Genomic DNA, 21,034 nt, shown 5'->3' on the forward strand with positions numbered 1-21,034 from the left:
GACCGAAATTCGGTTTCGGTTTCTGCGCCGAAAGTTGGCAAATGGCCTCTTTCGGCATAATTTCGGTTTTGGCTGAAAGTAAATTTTTTACTTTCGGTTTCGGGCGAAAGTCAATTTTTTACTTTCGGTTTCGGGCGAAAGTCAATTTTTTACTTTCGGTTTCGGGCGAAAGTCAATTTTTTACTTTCGGTTTCGGGCGAAAGTCAATTTTTTACTTTCGGTTTCGGGCGAAAGTAAATTTTTTACTTTCGGTTTCGGGCGAAAGTCAATTTTTTTCTTTCGGGTTACTTTCGGTTTCAGCCGAAAGTCAATTTTTAACTTTCGGTTTCGGCCTCTAGTTCTCTGTTGTGTCTTCTCGTCTGTGGTTGTGTCTTGTTAATGTTGCGTCTTATACCCACGTGACTTTACCGAGAGAACCAATGGGTATGGATTCCTGCAGCCACGAAAGCTTCACATCAAGATTCTTGTCTGTGGTTGCGTTCCATTGTTCGCTACTGTGTCTTTTTGTGTGTGTTGGTGTGTCCTGTTCTTGTTGTGTGTTATTGTTCGTTGTGTGTCACTGTTGTGTTGTATTATTTGTTGGTGTGTGTTGTTGTTGTTGTTGCGGTCTTATTGTTTGTTGTGTTGTGTCTCGTTCTTTGACGTTGATTCTTATTGTTTGACGTTGTTGTTGTTGTTGTTGTTCAGGTGATACAGTCTTCCAGATGGCTGAGGTTCACCGGCAGATTCAGATCCAGATGGAGGAAGCGGTGAGTGCTACGCTGCTGCACGTGGCTTTCAGCCCGTAGTCCCGCACCGCTGTGGAGGCAGCGGCAGCGGGAGAGGGGGTTGGTGGATCACCGCACAGACGCTGCGGAAACTCCCTGGATCGCCTGGAGAAGGCGGCAACAGCAAAGTGCGGACTGACATCGTCTCCCCCATTTCGTGCAGGAGATCGAGCGTTTCCCCCTCGCACGCGTGGGGGCTCCAGTTTACTCCCACTCGTTTGAACACCCATTGGTTGGCCGCTAACACCTTCGTATACAGAGGATCGCGGAGCTTGGGCAATTGTTGGCAGCGCCCGCACACCGTCTGGCTGCCATACAGCTTGTCGGTGGTTCCTCGCCGATGTTGAGATGCTATTTGCGTGAAAGATTACGCCGTATGGAACTAGACGTCGTTTTCGATTTAAAGCTTTCGTGACTGCAGGGATTCATCTTCTTGGTTCTTTCGGTAAAGTCACGTAGAATGGAAATAATAAAATAATAAAAATAAAACATAATAAAAAAATTCTCCACCTGAGGACGGCTGCTTGCGTTGTGGCCGAAACGTCGTGAGAATTATTTTATTATGTTTTATTATTTTATTACTTCCATTCTAACGTGACTTTACCGAAAGAACCAAGAAGATAGACGTCGTTTATTATTTAATTTATTTTCATCACCAAGTTCACGAGTCATCGCGAGCGGCAGCGGTGACGCAACCAAAGTCGTCGTCAATGTCATCATCAACAGCAGAAGCATGAATATCAATATCATCAACAGCAGAACCATCAATATCATCGACAGCAGAATCGTAAACGCCATCGACGGAAGTTGTGATCATCATCGTCGTCGTCATCATAAACAGGATCAGCCGAGTGACTTGTTGAATCGCGATGAACATGATACAACAAAGAATCCATTTGTGAACTCAACTGCGATCAGGAATTATTGAAAGTCGTCAAATCACTACGCTGTGGAGAGGGCCAAGTCACCAGAAGCATCACCATGACGTCACCATGACGTCATCATGACCTCGTCATGACCACATAATGACCTCATCATGACCTCATCATGACCACATAATGACCTCATCATAACCGCAGCGTAACCAAATCATGACCTCATCATGACCTCATCATGACCACATAATGACCTCATCATGACATCATGACTACATAGTGACCTCTTCATGACCACATCATGACCTCATCATGACCACATAATGACCTCATCATGACCACATCTTGACCTCATCATGACCTCATCATGACCACATAATGACCTCATCATGACATCATGACCACATAGTGACCTCATCATGACCACATCATGACCTCATCATGACCTCATCATGACCACATAATGACCTCATCATGACCACATCTTGACCTCATCATGACCAAATCATGATCTCATCATGACCACAACCAGATCGACATCACCACGATGACATCACAGCCACATCATGCACACCACCCTCACCCCTATCCTCACCCAGGCCAGCTCACTCTGACTTCTCACCCTGACATCCCACCCACTTGCCCTGACCTCTCGCCAAACTTACCGTGACCTCTCACCTCTTGACCCCTTGCCCGTAATCAGATCAAATCTCTGCACATGGAGCTGCTGTCACAGCTGGAGCAGAAGTTGGATCAGGATGTCAAGTACGTTAGTGTAAGTAGATGCACGAGTGAGCACACGTGTGTGTGGGTTATCATGTGTGTGTGGGTTATCATGTGTGTGTGGGTTATCATGTGTGTGTGGGTTATAGTTGTGTGTGGGTTACCATGTGTGGGTTATCATGTGTGTGTGGGGGTTATCGTGTGTGTGGGGGTTATCGTGTGTGTGGGGGTTATCGTGTGTGTGGGTTGTCGCGTGTGTGTGGGTTATCATGTGTGTGTGGGTTATAGTTGTGTGTGTGGGTTATCGTGTGTATGTGTGTGGGTTATCGTGTGTGTGGGTTATCGTGTGTATGTGTCGGTTATCGCGTGTGTGGGTTACCATGTGTGGGTTATCATATGTGTGGGTTATCGCGTGTGTGTGGGTTATCGCGTGTGTGTGGGTTATCATATGTGTGTGGGTTATCATGTGTGTGTGGGTTATCATGTGTGTGGGTTATCATGTGTGTGGGTTATCATGTGTGTGGGTTATCATGTGTGTGAGGGTTATCATGTGTATGGGTTATCATGTGTGTGGGTTATCGTGCGTGTGTGTGGGTTATCATGTGTGTGTGGGTTATCATGTGTGTATGGGTTATAATGTGTGTGTGTGTGGGTCATCATGTGTGTGTGGGTTATCGTGTGTGTGTGTGGGTTATCATGTGTGTGTGTGTGGGTTATCATGTGTGTGTGGGTTATCATGTGTGTGTGTGTGGGTTATCATGTGTGTGTGTGTGGGTTATCATGTGTGTGGGTTATCGTGCGTGTGTGTGGGTTATCATGTGTGTGTGGGTTATCATGTGTGTATGGGTTATAATGTGTGTGTGGGTCATCATGTGTGTGTGGGTTATCATGTGTGTGTGTGTGGGTTATCGTGTGTGTGTGGGTTATCATGTATGTGTGGGTTATCATGTGTGTGTGTGTGTGGCTCGTCGCCTTCTCCCCCCGTGGCCGCGTGCAGCTGACGCTCAAGCGGTTCCAGGTGGAGCACCGCGCGCACTCCGACGGCGTGGAGAAGGTGAGGGCCGAGCTCAAGCGCGTCAGCAAGAAGAGCAGCAAGAACCCGGGGAAGTACCGCGAGCGGGAGTCAAAGGTAGGGGGAGACACCCAGACCCAGCCCGTGATAAGAGAAAAACCGAATCGAACCCCTAACCCCCCCCCCTACCCGCCGAATCTGATGGCTTAAACCTGAAGCCGTGAATCTCAAACGCTAACTCTGGCCCTGGTCTGAACACAACACATTCACACGAACCCCAACACTAAACCCCTTTCATAACCCTAACCCCTCCTCTAACCCTAACCATGACCACAACAAGAACCTCAACACTAACCCTGACCACAACACTAACCCCAACACTAACCCTGACCACAACACTAACCCCAACACTAACCCTGACCACAACACTAACCCCAACACTAACCCTGACCACAACACTAACCCCAACACTAACCCTGACCACAACACTAACCCCAACACTAACCCTGACCACAACACTAACCCCAACACTAACCCTGACCACAACACTAACCCCAACACTAACCCTGACCACAACACTAACCTCAACACTAAGCCCCATTCCTAACCCTAACCCCAACTCTAACCCTAACCATGACCACAACAAGAACCTCAACACTAACCCTGACCACAACACTAAACTCAACACTAACCCTGACCACAACACTAACCTCAACACTAACCCTGACCACAACACTAACCTCAACACTAACCCCAACACTAAGCCCCATTCCTAACCCTAACCCCAACTCTAACCCTAACCCCAGCGCTCATCACAAGTCTAACCCCAACCGCAACGTGAACCATAACACTGTTTCCAACACACTGAACCATTTCCTAAACCCAACATTACTCCTAAACCCAACACGAAACCCAACCCTAACCCAAGTCTGTCCAAGGCTACGTGCGGGGGGGGGGGGGGAATATTTTGTCTGCGTGTGTTGCACCCAAAGGGGCCGTCCATAAATGACGTCACGCACCTAGGGGAGGGGGGGGGGTCAGACATTTGTGACGATGTGTGACGAGGGGTGGGATTTGAGAAATGTGACGTCACATCAAAATGCGCAACTTTAAATAAATATAGACAACACGTTCTACTTAATTAAATATACTTTTTAATAAATGTTTTCTCCTACAACATCAGAGTGCAGCGCCGCATTAAATACGCACTACAATGACAATAGTTTAAAGCGATTTGAAGCATGCTTATTTTTTTTGGGAGGGGGAGAGGGGGAGGGGCAGAGCTTTGTGACGTCATATTTAAGAGGGGGTGGGGGGAGGGGTCTGACTTTTTGTGACGCCGTGTGACGAGGATGAAAGGGGGAGGGGGTGGGGTGGTCAAAAATCGTCCAAAATCGTCCAAAATCGCGTGACGTCATTTATGGACGGCCCCACAGGTGCTGAGCCACATGCAGATGCGCCACGCGGAGCTGCAGCAGTTTGTGAGCGACGGCTACCGCAGCGCGCTGGTGGAGGAGCGCCGTCGCTACTGCTTCCTCGTGGACCGCCAGTGCGCCGTCACGCAGGTGTTCGCACAGTACCACGGCAAGGTATGGCCGCTCGCAACAACAACAGCCACAACAACAACAACAACAGCCACAACAACTATATTATATTCTTAGGGGTTTTTTTGTTTTTTTTTTGCGTAAAGTCACGTAGGTAAAATTTTTTTTTTAATTAATAAAAGTACAATTTAAAAAAAATATATATATAAAAAATACAAAATAAAAAATAAAAAAAAACAACAACAAGCGGAATAATTGCAACTCGCAAACACCAATAGTTGTCGTGGCCAGCGGTGGCGCGAGAGCAGCTACCACACCAACAACCGCAACGACAACAACAACAGCAACCACAACACTCGCAAACTCAATAATCGTGGCAAGATGGCACGAACAACTACCACACCAACAACGGCAACAACAACAACAACCACAACACTCGCAAACTCAATAATCGTAGCAAGATGGCACGAACAACTACCACACCAACAACCACGACAACAACAACAACCACAACACTCGCAAACTCAATAATCGTAGCAAGATAGCACGAACAACTACCACACCAACAACCACAACAGCAACCACAACACTCGCAAACTCACAATAATCATGGCGACAACACCAGCTGCTCCACCCGCAGCGAAATGCATCCTCCTCCCCCCCCGACCTCTTCTTTCCCCCCCACCTCCTCCACCTCCTCCTGCAGTCCAAGGAGCTGATGACCCACAAGATGGCCTCGTGGCAGACCTGCTGCCTGAGCGCTTCCACGCTGCCCCCCCGCGTCTCCGTGCTCATGCAGAAGCTGGAGGGCCCTCCGGCCGACTCCCCCGGGGAGACGGACGACCCCCACGTGGCCTCCTCCTCCTCCTCCTCGTCCGTGACGAGTCCGGGGGGTGGCGGTGGGGGGGCCCCCCCGCCGGGGCCACCGCCCCCGTTCATCTCGGCCCCGGTGCCCATCGAGGCGGCGCTGCCCGTCCCGCCGGAGTTGGCGCCCTTCGTCACCGGCGCGCGGGTAAACGGGGGGCAGGGGGGTCGTTAATTGGGCGCCACGGCGGCTAGGAGATGTTTACTACCTCGCCTGGTGTACAAGAGGTCGTGGGTTCGATCCCGACCCTGACACCTGCTGTATATTTGGAGTTTGCGTGTCTCTCTCTCATTATCATCATGGTGGCTAGGAGATGTTAACTATCTTGCCTGGTGTACGGGAGGTCGTGGGTTAGATCCCGACCCTGACACCTGCTGTATATTTGGAGTTTGCGTGTCTCTCTCTCTCAATATCATCACGGTGGCTAGGAGATGTTAACTACCTCGCCTGGTATACAAGAGGTCGTGGGCTTGATCCCGACCCTGACACCTTCTGTATATTTGGAGTTTGCGTGTCTCTCTCTCTCAATATCATCACGGTGGCTAGGAGATGTTAACTACCTCGCCTGGTATACAAGAGGTCGTGGGCTTGATCCCGACCCTGACACCTTCTGTATATTTGGAGTTTGCGTGTCTCTCTCTCTCCCCGTAGAGATGTTAACTACCTCGCCTGGTATACAGGAGGTCGTGGGTTCGATCCCGACCCTGACGCCTGCTGCTGTATATTTCCAGTTTGCCTCTCTATCTCTCTCTCTCTCCCCGTGGTCACGTGGATTTTTCTCCGGTTTTTCCCTCCACATTTAGAATCAACGTCACGCGTTTAAGGTATTTGGCTACTGCTATAAATGTCCACGTGATGAGCAATTTAGTTGAGGCATCATTTGTGACCAGGTCTCTTCTGAAAAACTTCTCTATAGCTCAGTGGGCCTTATCTGGTTAAATAAGAAATATAGTTAAATAGTTAGTGAATTGGTCATCGCAATCCTAGCGTTGTTGGTGTTGTGAGGAGTGGAAGTGTGAACGCACTGCGCGAGGAGGTGTGTGGCCACCACCACGCCCGGCCGCCTTTGTCTCTCCAGTGGCGATGTTTACACATTGCACCAGGTCCTCATTTGTGAGTCGACCTAGGGGAGGCCCAGGACCGATTCAAATCAACGTCGCCGGTGTTGGCCGTGAGCGGGAATTGAACTCGGGTCGCTGGGTTTGTAGGCCAGCGCGCTAACCATTGTGCTTCCGCTCCCCATACAATTGTCGTTATTTTCACAACCACCACGACCACCATCACTGCAATCGCTACCTCTTACATAACCCGCTGCTACTACCAGCGGCAAAGACAGCATCACGCCCGACCACCTTTATCTCCGCAGTACTGACGTTTACACGTCATCATCATCATTTTCTATTCATTACCACCGTCCTCATCGCTGCCACCGCCCCAGCTGCTCTCCCCGGCCGTAAAAGGCGCTCGCTCACGCCCGTTTCCTCACTCGCTAACAACAACAACCGACATTCGCCACTAAGTGGCGGTGACGTCACCACGACGCCTGTGCCAGGCCATGTGCACCTTGAGGCCACGTGAAGTGTCGAACGCCCGCTGGCAGGAGGTCACGGGGCAGACCCAGGTGCCACGGGTCGACTGACTGAGATGACCGAGATGACTGGCTGATGGACCACCTCTGCCCCCTACAACTTGCTGTGCTTTAGCCACCCGGCGCTCCGCTCGTTGTTGTGAGCGTCGCTCCTCCGCCCTCCGTTGTTGTTGGAGGGCGACTGCCTCCAACTGCCCAGTAGCGTCCTTCACGAGCCTCCTCCACAGAGGCCGATCTTGACACCGCTGGTACCAGTCATCGGCAAGTCCACTCAGCTCCACGTCTTCCTGTGCCACGTCACTCCATCTCTTCTCTAGCCCGTGCCGCGCCCGTTTAGCCCCCTCGATCCACCCGCTCGGTCACTAACACCCGCTCGCTAACGCCCGCTCCCTCTCGCCACGCTCGCTCTCCCTCCCTCCGTCCCTACCCAGAGGCCCGAGCCGCGGCCCGCGATGCGCCGCGAGCTCCCGGCGGTGCCCAACGGCGGCATCCCGGCGGCCGTGGCGGCGCACGCCAGGGGGGGCTCCTTCGGGGGCGGCTCCCTCGGGGGGGGCTCCAGCAGCGGCTCCGCCGGCTCCGTCGAGGAGGAGGTGGGGGCCCCGGGCAGGGGCCGGGCCGGGACCGGGGACCGGCGGGCACCTCCGAGAGCGACGGCCAATCAGGGGGGGCCGCAGCAGCAGCAGGGGCCCGACCTGCAGTACCGCACGCTGCCCGCCAAGCGCACGCCCATCGGCAGCGCCGGCGGCGGCACCGTCGGCGTCGGCAAAGCAGGCGAGAACGGGCAACGTGCCTCTCCTCCGTCGCCCATTCTGTCCCCCGTCTCCGTCGCTCATTCCCTCGCGCTTCTCTGTTGCGTGCGATCCCCTCCGACCGGGTTCTCTGTGCGGTGTGCGGGGGGTCGGTGGACCGCGCAGGGAGCGCCGTGGCGGCCGGCGGGCCACAGCTGGCGCGGTCCAGCTCGGCGTCGGCGGGCCTGGACTCGGTGGGGGGCGGCGGCGGCGGCGGGTCGGCCGGTGCCGTGGGGACGCAGGTGGAGGCTCTGTTCCAGCACGTGGCCGGCGCGCAGGAGGGCACGCTGCTGAACTTCGATGTGGGCGACGTGATCACGATGCTGGCGCCGCAGCCCCAGGACGGCTGGCAGTACGGGGAGAACGCGCACACGGGCAGGTGGGGGCCGCCGCCGTCGGCGAATCCGTCGTCGTCGTTATCGTCATTACCAAACATCCGAGTCGCATCATCAATTTCATTGTCGCTCTCGTCGCCGCCGATGTCGTCGTCGTGATCAACGTTTATTGTCGCCGTCGTAGTCGTCATAGTCATCGTCATCATCATCGCCGTCAGCTTTGTTGTCGTCGTTCTCGCTGCCGTCATCGTTTTCATAATCATCATCATTGTCATTACCACCATCGTCATCTTTATCATTATTGGAACCTCATTTGCCAGTAAAAAATATGATAATTGGTTTTTTACCCTTTTTTCTGGCAACAAAACTGACACCTTTTTACAAGGAGTCATGTTTGCATAGACCACAATACCTGCAGTCATAATGCAAACAAAAAACACAACTCTGATAATCTGGTCCAACACCATGTGAGACTAGGCTCTAAGGGAAGCTGTCTCGGGTGTGGACCAATCAACTTCAAGGACAGTGCATACATTATCAGAGTTATGTTTTTTGTTTGCATTATGACTGCAGGTATTGTGGTCTATGCAAACATGACTCCTTGTAAAAAAAGGTGTCAGTTTTGTTGCCAGATAAAAGGGTAAAAAAACAATTATCATCTTTATCATTGTCGTAGTCGTCATCCTTGCTGTCAACATCATCACCGTTGCTCACAGCCATCGTTGCTGAGAACTGGTGAGGGGACATCATCGCCATCATCGTCGCCGCCATCACCGTCGTTGTTCACCGAGCATCGGCTGTCGAGGCATCTGCACTCGCCGCAAAGGAAAACCTTAGCTGCGATCGTCCCATTGTCACGGTGCAGTGGATGGACTGGGCCCGGTCGTAGAAACGTAGCGACGCACGCCTGTCCTCCACCTTGTCCCCCCGCAGGCGCGGCTGGTTCCCTGTGACGTACACGCGCCCGCTGGATGCGGATGACGACACCCACTCCAGGTGAGAAGCTCTCGCCCCTCGCGGCTCCGGGGGGAACCCCAGAGAATGACCGAGTGGGCGGCGGCAGCGTCTCTCGTTAAGCCGCCGGATTTTCTGGGAGGCTCAATGGGGACACGCCGGAGAGCCCAGGGGCAGCCCCTCCCTCAACCACGCCCACGTTTACGTGACCACGCCCACTTACACGTGGCCACGCCCACTTTCACGTGACCACGCCCACTTTCACGTGACCACGCCCACTTTTACGTGATCACGCCCACTTTCACGTGGTCACGTCCACTTTTACCCGGCCACGCCCACTTTTACACGGTCACGCTCACTTTCACGTGACCACGCCCACTTTCACGTGGCCACGCCCACTTTCACGTGGTCACACCCACTTACACGTGACCACGCCCACTCAACCGCTATCCTCGCCTGTTTCCAAATGAGTGCAATGGTCAACCACGCTGCATCCGCTTCGTGTTCCCGTGACTTACTTTTGACGAGTGTGCCGTCGGATGGCAGCAGTCTGCCCGAGCGGACTCGCGCCGCGGGGTGTGGGTGGAATTCATTATCCAACATCGACTCACGTTTGCGTGGCCAATCGTTCGAGCTTTTTTCGCGCGATTTCTATCCTGCTAACGCAGCGGTTCTCCTTAACCTGGGGTGCGAGATGCCCTTTACCACGCACGACTTGTGCTTTACGAGTGTAATGACATGATGACACCTGCTGGCTGGGAAAAGGAAGCACGGGTACGGGCACCGCTAAGACAACATCCAATCTGAAAGGGAGAGGTATCTGTGGCGAAGGTAATAGACGGGGTTGGCCAAGATGCTCCGGGAACCTGCTCGAAGGTTCCACGAGAGGGCGTGGCCGGAGGCGGAGCCTAGCTGGAGGCGGAGCCTAGCCAGCCTGGGGAGATGTAAGCGGGGGCGGACCCGGGGCTCGGGGTTCGCGTGTGGATTCTTGGGTCCCGGCTGCGTCGCTGCTTGCCGTCATATCTTTCCGTCGTCCGGCCACGTGGAAGAACTCCTGCGGGGTTTCCATCGCCATCCTCGTCACGCCGCCAGCCAGCGGCGTGGCCGCGTGATCGGCCGTGTGTGTGTAGCCAGTCGAGACCTTGTGCTTTACGAGTGTAATGACATGATGACACCTGCTGGCTGGGAAAAGGAAGCACGGGTACGGGCACCGCTAAGACAACATCCAATCTGAAAGGGAGAGGTATCTGTGGCGAAGGTAATAGACGGGGTTGGCCAAGATGCTCCGGGAACCTGCTCGAAGGTTCCACGAGAGGGCGTGGCCGGAGGCGGAGCCTAGCTGGAGGCGGAGCCTAGCCGGCCTGGGGAGATGTAAACGTGGAAGAACTCCTGCGAGGTTTCCATCGCCATCCTCGTCACGCCGCCAGCCAGCGGCGTGGCCGCGTGATCGGCCGTGTGTGTGTAGCCAGTCGAGACGTTAATATCTAAGCGTTGTACTCAGAGTGAGAAGGATAAGGTTGGCCTGTGCTGTGAAACCCAGTGTAAGAAATAAAATAAGAAGTACCCTCTGCACGACGTGTCGCGGAAGTCGCTCATTACACGAGTAAAGTTTTAGTTGATTTGCACTAAAGGTTAAGAACCACTGCCCTAACACTTCGATGTGCCGCGACCCCCCCCCCCCCCACCGCTTGTCCGCCGTACCTCCACGTCCGCCGTCAGCCATGGGGAGCCTGACACCCTGAGCAGCGCCGGCAGCTACCACGAGGGCGGGGAGCTTCCTCTGCCACCCACCGATTACTTCGCCGCCTCGCCCTACGACCCGGAATCCCAGGTGAGAGAGAGGCAACGCCGTTCAGGGGGTCAACGTGAACGAGCGGAGGAAAAGACACCCCCCCTCCCCCCCCCAGTGTAGCCTTGGGTCGAGTGTTGTCAGCGAGCTCCTGTGAAGGCCAACGCAGGGCACGGGTGGAGTGTTGTGGCCGTGAAAACAAAAAAACACGCCCGGCCGTCTTTGTCTCCCCAGTGCTGACGCTTTTACACGTCACTCCGGGTATTCATTTTAAGGCTGAGTCGACCTGGGGGGAGGACCAGGATCGGTTCAGATAATCGTCACTGGCGTTGGTGGCCGTGAGCGGGAATCGAACTCGGCTCGCCGGGTTCGTAGTTCAGCGTAGTGCTAACCGCTGCACTACCGCTCCCAAAACACTCCCCAAAGACAAATACAAAGATCCCCTGTATAGCCTTGACAGACTGTTGGGGCAAGTGCTGTTAACGAGCACCTATGAAGGCCGGAACGGCACACGAGGGGGTGGATGGCCAGCACCACGCCCGGCCGCCTTTGTACACATTGCACTGGGTACTCATTTGAGGCTGAGTCGACCTAGGCGAGGGCCCAGTACCGGTTCGGATAATCGTCACTGGGTGTTGGTCGTGAGCGGGAATCGAACTCGGGTCGCCGGCTTCGAAGCGCAGCGTGCTAACCGCTGCACTTGCGCTCCCCCCACACACACACTAAGACAAAGATCCCCCGTATAGCCTTAACAGACTGTTGCAGCAAGTGCTGTCAACAACAACCGCCATTCGCCAATAAGTGGCGGTGACGTCACCACGACGCTTGTGCCAGGCTATGTGCACCTAGAGGCCACGTGAAGTGTCGAACGCCCGCTGGCAGGAGGTCACGGGGCAGACCCAGGTGCCACGGGTCGACTGACTGAGCTGACTGAGATGACTGATGCACCACCTGTGCCCCCTACTGTGTCACACACACAGACACACGTGCACCGCCCGTGACTCTCGCCGTGTGTGACGCACTTCCTGCTCGTGATGCAAGTGAAGGCGACCATGCCGCAGGACCCTTCCAGGAAATTGACGTCAAAAAATAACGGGACGCAATTAAACTCTCCCGGACTTCCCAAATTCGCAACGACAAACAAACAAACAAAAACACGCGGCCGTTGCCCGAGCTGCTCCTTGCGGGTTCACTCCCGCACATCATCTCCGCGGGGCGTGAGACAAAATGAGCAGCGGTGGGTTGTCTATGCGAAAGTCGCTGGCGCCCGCCATGGGAGTGTGGAGTTTTCACCACCGGCTCAGGGCCCGTTGCGTATGTATACGTGTGTAACGGCGTAAGTAGCGCAGGAGACATCGAAGGAGGCAACACGTATTAACAATTGCTACTATACAGCACGTAGCGCACGCTAACACTGGAAGGGGTAACGGCCCCTTCACCCGGTTCTATCCGAGTGTCCCTCGGCTAACGTTTCCCCGTTAGCTCCTACTACACCCCTCTAACCCAGACCATCCTATAGAGGCTAACTGACCTGGCCCAGCTTCGGCTCAGGTCCGACCCTCAGCCACACGAGCCTGGCCCTCGCAAGGACACAGACCTCGCTGCTCTGAGGTCGCCCCTGGATTGCCCTGCTCGGCTCTTATAAGAGCAGCGAGTCAGGGTAGTCCCAGGGCTAGCTAGCTGGTACTCTTAGTAGGTGAGTGAGTGGGTGAGTGAGTGGTGAGTGACTGAGTGGGTGAGTGATTGAGTGAGTGAGTGGTGAGCTAGCTGGTCTTCAGTCTTCACTGGCTCTTCTGCTCCAACGACTGCCTCGAGCTCTCTCGCTCACCGCCTTATATACCCAACTGCCCCCCCCCCCCGAGGGGCGGGGCTGTATGCGGACGTTGATGTAGACACCCCAACGTAACGGCTTGCTACACCCCGGTACGTAATACCTCTACACGTGTACGGGGAGCGGTGGCGCAGTGGTTAGCGGACTGCGCCACGAAATCCGACGAAGAGGGTTCAATTCCCGCTCACGGCCACCCACGCCAGTGACGATTATCTGAAACGGTGCTGGCCCTCCCCTAGGTCGATTAAGCCTCAAATGAATACCTGGTGCGGTGTGTAAACATCGCTGGTCGAGAGACAAAGGCGGCTGGGGCACGGTGCTGGCCACCCACCCCCCTGGTGTGCCGTGCCGGCCATGATAGGTGCTCCTTGCTAACGGCACTTGCCCCAACCGCGTGTCACAGGCTACACGGGGGATCTTCTTGGTTCTTTCGGTAAAGTCACGTAGAAGGAAAATAATAAAATAATACAAATAAAACATAATAAAATAATTCTCACGACGTTTCGGCCACAACGCAAGCAGCCGTCTTCCTTCTACGTGACTTTACCGAAAGAACCAAGAAGATGAATCCCTGCAGTCACGAAAACTTTAAATCGAAAATACACGGGGGATCTTTGTCCTAGTATGGACAGTGTGCGTATTAGCGATGGCCAGGAAATCACCGTGACGGTCCCACCAGGGATATCCGACAAGCCCTTTGGCAGTCGCGTGGGCTGGGCTACACATTGCTGATCATCTCTAGTTTGGGCGGTGGCCGTGTCTCCTTACCCCTCACCATTCTACCTGTCCCCCCCCCTCTCCCCTCCTCGCCCTTCTCGTGTCTCCACCAGGAGGAAGATTCAAGCGACTCTGCCTTGAGGTGAGATGGACGCGTGAGCAAAGATTTGGAGATGAGTTGATGTGTGTATGACCGACCGTGGAGCAAGCGCTGGTCGCGAGCATCTGTTGAGGCCAGTAGGGGTGAACAGGGGGGTGATGTGGCCAAGACCACGCCTGGCCGCCTTTGTCTCCCCCGTGCTGGTGTTTCCCACACCATACCAGGTATTCGCCACTGATGGTAGCCGTGGGTGTATGCCGTACTCGGGTCGCCGGGTTTGTTGGCACGGTGCGCTAACCACTGTGCCACTGCTCCACTGCATGCGCTGTGTGTGGGCGGATGACGCTAGTGCGGGGCCTGTAGCAAATGTTATGAAGGGGCACCGAAATTAAAAACATGCATAAATATTAAAACACGTAAATGTTTAACTTGCATAGTAAAGTAATTGGGTTTTTTTTTAATTTGCTTTACAGCCAGATAATACGACAAATCGCTAACCTTAAACACCCGGTCGTTCATAAAAGTTGAAGGCGGTATAGTACTATAGTAATAGTGCAAGTGCAGAATCACTGAACCGGAATTGATAGCTTGAAAGCATTCAGCGTGGGGCCCTTGAAAGTGCGGAGCCCATAGCTGCATATGTAGCAACTACATGTGTAGCAACTACATGTGTAGCTACTACACATTTTAGAATCATCGTCACGCGTTTAGAGTGTTTGGCTCCTAGAAATCTCCACATGATGAGCCACTTGAGCTATCGTTTGTGGCCAGGTCGCTTCTCAAGAAGAAAACATAGTTTAAAGAGTAAAATATGTGGACACTGTGCGTGCGTGGGGAGCGGTAGTGTAGCGGCTAGCACGCCGCGCTACGAGCCCGGCGACCCGGGTTCGATTCCCGCTCACGGCCGACACCAGCGACGATTATCTGAACTGGTCCTGGGCCTCCCCTAGGTCGATTCAGCCTCAATTGAGTACCTGGTGCTATGTGTAAAAACATCGCCAGTGGGGAGACAAAGGCCCACCCACTCCCTCGTGTGCCGTGCCGACCTTAATAGGCGCTCGCTAGCAGCACTTGCCCCAACAGTCTGTTACAGGCTATCCGGGTGACCTTTGTCTTTGTTTTGTGTGCGTGCAGGGAAAATCCTTTCTACAGCATTCATCTCAAGGCAACGGTCACGAATGATCGTTCAGCACCACACATGTGACCGGGTGGCCGGCTGCGTTTCCTGCGAACACAGCAAGACTCGCACACGCAGTCATGTGCATCGTTTAAACACACAAAGACAAAGATCCCCCGTATAGCCTTGACAGACTGTTGGGGCAAGTGCCGTTAGCGTGAATACACAAAGACAAAAATTCCCCCGTATAGCCTTGACAGAATGTTGGGGCAAGTGCCATTAGCGTGAATACACAAAGACAAAGATCCCCCGTATAACCTTAACATACTGTTGGGCCAAGTGCCGTTAGCGTAAATACACAAAGACAAAGACCCCCGTTATTGTTGGGGCAAGTGCTGTTAGGAAGCACTTATGAAGGCCGGTATGGCACAAGAGGCGGTGGGTGGCCAACACCACGCCCGGCCGCCTTTGTTTCCCCAGTGACGATTTTGACACATCGCACCAGGTACTAATTTGAGGCTGAGTCGACCTAGGGGAGGCCCACGACTGATTCAGATAACACTGGTCAACACACTTTTTATGGCATAAGGTATTCCAACGGTTTTAATGTAATTTTGGGGTGCTATTTCCAAATCTGGCATCAGTTTTTGTCTATCACATCAGATATTAAATATTGCATTTTCAATAAAAACTGCAGAAGAAAAATATTAAATAAATGTGGATATCTACAAAAAATGATATTATAAACACACTATCCTAAAAATACAGTACCATATTTTAACACTAAAGCAGTCACTGACTCGCAACAACTTGCAATCATAAGTGACAGAGTTAATTTCGGGTAAAATCAATGAAAATAGGGTATGACGATAGCATAAAAATGAGATGTGATAGAGCAAATCTGAGATCAGATTTGGAATCAGCACCCTGAAATGAGTCTAAAACAGCTGCAAAAGTCCAGGCCAGAAATGTTTTTTTGTTGACCAGTGTAATCGTCACCGGTGTTGGTCGCTGGTTTCACCACCGCGCCACCGCTCTCCGCAAAGACAAAGACGTACAACACACACGTGCATGAAGAGATCAACAAAGATCCCCGTATCGCCTTCAACAGGCTGTGAGGGCACGTTCTGTTAGCGAGCACCTATGAAGGCCGCCGACACGGCACATGGGAGTGGCGGGTGGCCAGCACCACGTCCAACCGCCTACATATCAAATCAAAGACAAAGATGCCCAGTATAGCCTGAACGGACTGCGTCTATGAAGGCCGGCACGACCTATACGCACACGCAGAAGGGTAGCGTCACAGCAGCGAAGGAGGGGGAGTCGCGACCTCCTCCCGGCAGTAGCGACAGCGCCAGTAGCCCCCGGCTGAAGCTCACCCTCGGCCATTAAGAGCACAGGCACGGCCTTGACCCCCTCATACCGAAACATCAACCCTAACACGAGCCGTCGCCATATGCCTACCCTTCGCCTAAACCCCAACTATACCCCTAGTCCTAACCCCTAACCCCATACCCTAATACCTAATTCCATCCCTAACTCCATGCTTAGCTTTATCCATGACACCAAGTCCACATCCAGAACCCTTAACCCCGAATCCCATCACCGAACTAACAATCTTTGCGGGGTTTTTGTTTCACAACCCCCTGCATAGAATCCGGGCAATTTTCATTTCTATCGCGAATTTTCCTCGCAACCAAAGGGTTCGACGTGGACGAACCGCGCGTATTTTACATTTTTTTCCTCCACTAATTTTGTATTTTACCAGATAAGTCACCGCTGAGCTGCGTAGTTTTATTTCAGAAGCGACCCGGCTGTCACACGAATGATAGCTCAACGATGTGGCTTAGCATCGCGTGGACATTCATAGCAGCGGCAAAATAAAATACACAGGCGTCGTCAGGATCGGGATCAAACCCCACCACCTCCTGTATACCTGGCGAGGTAGTTAACATCCTCGCCATCCGCGGTGTATGGACGCGACATTCCAGACAGAGAATTTCGCTGATTTTGCTTTTTTTTTTAAACCTTCGCCGTGTGTGCGTGTGCGTGCGCATGTAATTTAGGACGTAATATAAAGCACGCGTGTATGTACACACATACACACGCGTGTGTATGCGTGTACACACACACACACGCGCGTGTATTAATAGAATATGAGATGTTTAGCGTTGTGAAAGTTGCGTTTTGATGAAGAAGTGTTCACTCACCCCTCTGCCAATCCCCCCCCCCCTTTTGCCTTGGCTCATGGACTCTAATGCCATGTTCATCATGGGCGTCGTTTGACCATACTTCACCACGCTGGTTATTGCGGATTCCTAAAACAAAGGGGTGAAGGTACAGCCCTGCAATTGCTCACCCACGCCCCTGTTGGCAGAAGGTGCCTTTCAGAGGAAGCTCTCGAGAGCACCCCCCTCCCGGCCCCTCTGGAGTGTATTTGGCCTACTCTTTCACGCTGGCCGAGATGTCTTGGAAGAGGTTGCGGATTGGTAGCATCTCGAAATGCACGGACGACTCATATATTGTGGCTACCTATACATATATACACACACCGTGTCCGCTGGGCTGTCGGGCACACGTTTAAAGCTTTGTTCATGGGTCAGGAGCGCTGCAGTAAAGTCATTGGGTGTCATCAATCAACTGCCGTTTAATAGACACGGGGGACTATTTTCCTGAGAACCAAACTCTCTGTCCCAGTTGTTGTTTTGTTAAGTTTCGAGAAATTAACCGATTACACTCAGTGGAGTCCAGACAGCCCTGGTAGTAGTAGTGCTGTGCGTGTGAGCTTCGTGTGACGGGCCCACTCAACTTTGGTTGCGCTACTGCACGCGCGCGTCCATTGTGAGCAGCTAATATCTCTCTGCCCGCTTGTTGGGAAAGTCCACGTTACTGTGACGGGGACCTGGATATCCACTGCACAGCCACTCAAGACTCGACTGTAGCAATCGGCTGTGAGTTCCGTCCAGGGCCGACCCCGGAGGGATGATTGATGATGATGATGATGGCAGTGATATTGAAAATTATTCAAGTAATGATATTCACGATGACAAAGCCGATTGAAGCAACAATGATCACTGTGATGGTGAACATTATTTGGTTGCTGCTGATATCAATGATCATGATCGCGATTGTGGTGACTGATTATAATAACACTGCCGATGATGATGATGACTGGTGCCTGAAAGTGATTCGGGAAATGATAGTTGTGGTGATGATGATGCCCGTAATGGTAGCAATGATGATTATGACAATAACGAAAGTCATGATGGTTGCAGCGACAATAACAAATGTATGAATCGCGACGATGTAGTGTAATGATAACAATGATAGTTATGCCAATGATGAGTGGCGATCACACGGATGATGACAATAATGGCAAATTATTTTTAAAAATTCGATTTAAAGCTTTCGTGACTGCAGGGATTCATATTCTTGGTTCTTTCGGTAAAGTCACGTAGAAGGGAAATAATAAAATAATAAAAATAAAACGATAAAATTATCACGACGTTTCGATTGCAACCCAAGCAATGATCATCAAGTGTGAAAACCACATCAAGAATATTTTTTTTGCTGTGGTTTTCACACCTGATGATGATTGCTTGTGTTGCAATCGAAACGTCGTGATAATTTTATTGTTTTATGTTATTATTTCCATTTTACGTGACTTTACCGAAAGAACCAAGAATATGATTTTTAAAAATGATTGTGATCATGACAGATAACAATGACATCAATGATGATGACTGTTATCATGCGAGGACTAACTATCCCAGGGCCATGCCTCTCACAATCAATGGCCTTCCTGTATCCCGTACAGTATTATTATGATTCAACACAGTTGCAGTCTCAGAAGACACAGAGCGTTTCTGTGAAGCTCTTAGCAATGCTTTACCAAGTCGGAACGCTTAATAGTCGACAGCTTTGCGTGAGTGTTGTCATTTAGCTTCGAGCTTTGTGTGCGCGTGTGAGCACCGTGCCAGCGAGCAGAGTCTGCGAGTGGCCTGCCCCCCCCCGCCCCCCCTAATATAAGAGCGCTTTGCTTGCATTTTTTAAGTAGAGCGAAAACGGGGAGCGCGGATGAGCGGAATCACTGGATCATTGCGACGGTCAATCCAGCCGCTGGACGAACGCTTTCCCAAGCCCACTTCGGGGTAATTGAGAGTCGTTTTGACCATACTTGACCATCATGCTATTGGTCAGTTGATGATAAAGAAGCCCCCCCCCCCACACTGCGCAAGGAGACGCGTGGGATGTTGTGATGGATTGTTTTTGTTCCCTTCAAGGATTGTGTGGACTCGCGTTTTGCGTCGTATCGTCTTAAAGAGGGTCAGTAAAGGTGTTTCTAAAGTGTTGGTCATCTTCTCGTCATCTCTCCGGCGTGATCGCTTGTATTATTTTTGTTTGCATTGGTGTTGTTACATTTAAAATAAGTAATATTTGTAAAAAAAAAAAACTTTTTTCAAAACACGTTTTTATGAAATGTGCTAGTAATGGCAGAACTCCACGACTCCAGGAAGTGGCCCCGAAGCTTGCCATAACGTAAGGGGCCGTAGACAATTTCAGCCAACGAGAGTTGAGCGTGGACAATTAGACCCAAGCCGAAACATAACACATATAAAAAAGATTGATTACAAAAAAATGTTTATGATAGAATATAGTATTGTCATCAGTATGACATAAGTATACCAAGTTTGCAGTCGATACCACATTGGGAAGTGGGTTAAAATTGATGTACAAGATTTGAGGATACAACAACAACAGACAGAGTGAGTTAAATGAAAGTGTAAAAAAATAAATCTCTTCCGCCGTTGGTTGTAATCCCTATTACCGCCATCGGCTTCGGCTGTCCTCAGCGTTGAGAGAGCGGCCCGCGGAAGGCGACACCGTAGAACTACCGCCGAGTCCCCTTTTTACACGCGACCCTTTTGCCAATCCACTGCTGGACTGAATGTCTCCCCCCCCCACGCTGTGTCGGTGGCGAGAGGTAATCGACCATACTTCATACCACGATGGTCAGGCGCGGGTTAGCCAAACGTGAGTTTGAGGAGCATGGCAGTGGCCCTTGAGAGCTGTGGGGGGAGGGGGGGGTATCGGCTCGCCACTCAAGTTGGCCACGAATCGAAATGAATTCCACCGGGGCTTTGGACTGCAACGCGCTCAACCACTGCGCCACCGCTCCCCGCGTGCACGCGCGCCCGTTTACGCAATTTTATCAAACGACAATCGTCGCCGTTCGCCCGTGAGCGCCGGTAGCGTCAACCACGGCGCTTGTGCAGGGCTGGGTTCGCCCGGAGGCCACGTGACGTGTCGAAGGCTCGCCGGCGTGAGGTCACAGGACTGACACGTGCGTCATGAGGTCACAGGACTGACACGTGCGTCATGGGTTGTTGACCAGCGGCTGGAAATGAGAATAAAATACTCGTTTTTTTGAGAAGACATTTCTCATAAATACCCCCCCGCCGCCCCAGATAGATCTGGGCCGTGCACTCGATGGTGGAGGAGGAGCTTCGCTCCGTTTTTTTAGTCTTTGTGCGCGTCTGTGGGTCTCTGTGCGTGTCTGTGGGTCTCTGTGTGAGTCTGTGGGTCTCTGTGTGAGTCTGTGGGTCTCTGTGTGAGTCTGTGGGTCTCTGTGTGAGTCTGTGGGTCTCTGTGCGTGTCTGTGGGTCTCTGTGCGTGTCTGTGGGTCTCTGTGTGAGTCTGTGGGTCTCTGTGCGTGTCTGTGGGTCTCTGTGTGAGTCTGTGGGTCTCTGTGCGTGTCTGTGGGTCTCTGTGTGTCTATGTGGGTCTCTGTGTGTCTGTGGGTCTCTGAGTGCGTCTGTGGGTCTCTGTGTGTCTATGTGGGTCTCTGTGTGAGTCTGTGGGTCCTTGTGTGAGTCTGTGGGTCTCTGTGTGAGTCTGTGCGTATCTGTGTGAGTCTGTGGGTCTATGTGCATCTATGTGGGTCTCTGAGTGAGTCTGTGGGTCCCTGTGTGTGTCTATGTGGGCCTCTGTGCGTGTCAGCGGGTTTCTCTGTTCGTCTCGGGGGGGGG

General features: G+C 52.3%; 1 protein-coding gene across 1 annotated transcript in view; it reads left to right on the forward strand.

The window, feature by feature from the left end:
* LOC144944539 (BAR/IMD domain-containing adapter protein 2-like) overlaps positions 1-19,026 on the forward strand; it is a 47,809-nt gene extending 28,783 nt beyond the window's left edge. Inside the window, exons 5-15 of the mRNA XM_078872780.1 lie at positions 688-749; positions 2,346-2,417; positions 3,363-3,494; positions 4,814-4,966; positions 5,628-5,933; positions 7,806-8,145; positions 8,289-8,541; positions 9,431-9,493; positions 11,171-11,282; positions 13,902-13,930; positions 15,023-19,026. Of these exons, the coding sequence (XP_078728906.1) occupies positions 688-749; positions 2,346-2,417; positions 3,363-3,494; positions 4,814-4,966; positions 5,628-5,933; positions 7,806-8,145; positions 8,289-8,541; positions 9,431-9,493; positions 11,171-11,282; positions 13,902-13,930; positions 15,023-15,092 (1,592 nt within the window). The 3' untranslated portion in view covers positions 15,093-19,026. The remainder of the gene's footprint in view (positions 1-687; positions 750-2,345; positions 2,418-3,362; positions 3,495-4,813; positions 4,967-5,627; positions 5,934-7,805; positions 8,146-8,288; positions 8,542-9,430; positions 9,494-11,170; positions 11,283-13,901; positions 13,931-15,022) is intronic.
* The last annotated feature ends 2,008 nt before the right edge of the window (positions 19,027-21,034 follow it).

This window comes from Lampetra fluviatilis, chromosome 35 (genome assembly GCF_964198595.1).
Source record: "Lampetra fluviatilis chromosome 35, kcLamFluv1.1, whole genome shotgun sequence".
In the NCBI taxonomy this organism is placed as follows: domain Eukaryota; kingdom Metazoa; phylum Chordata; class Hyperoartia; order Petromyzontiformes; family Petromyzontidae; genus Lampetra; species Lampetra fluviatilis.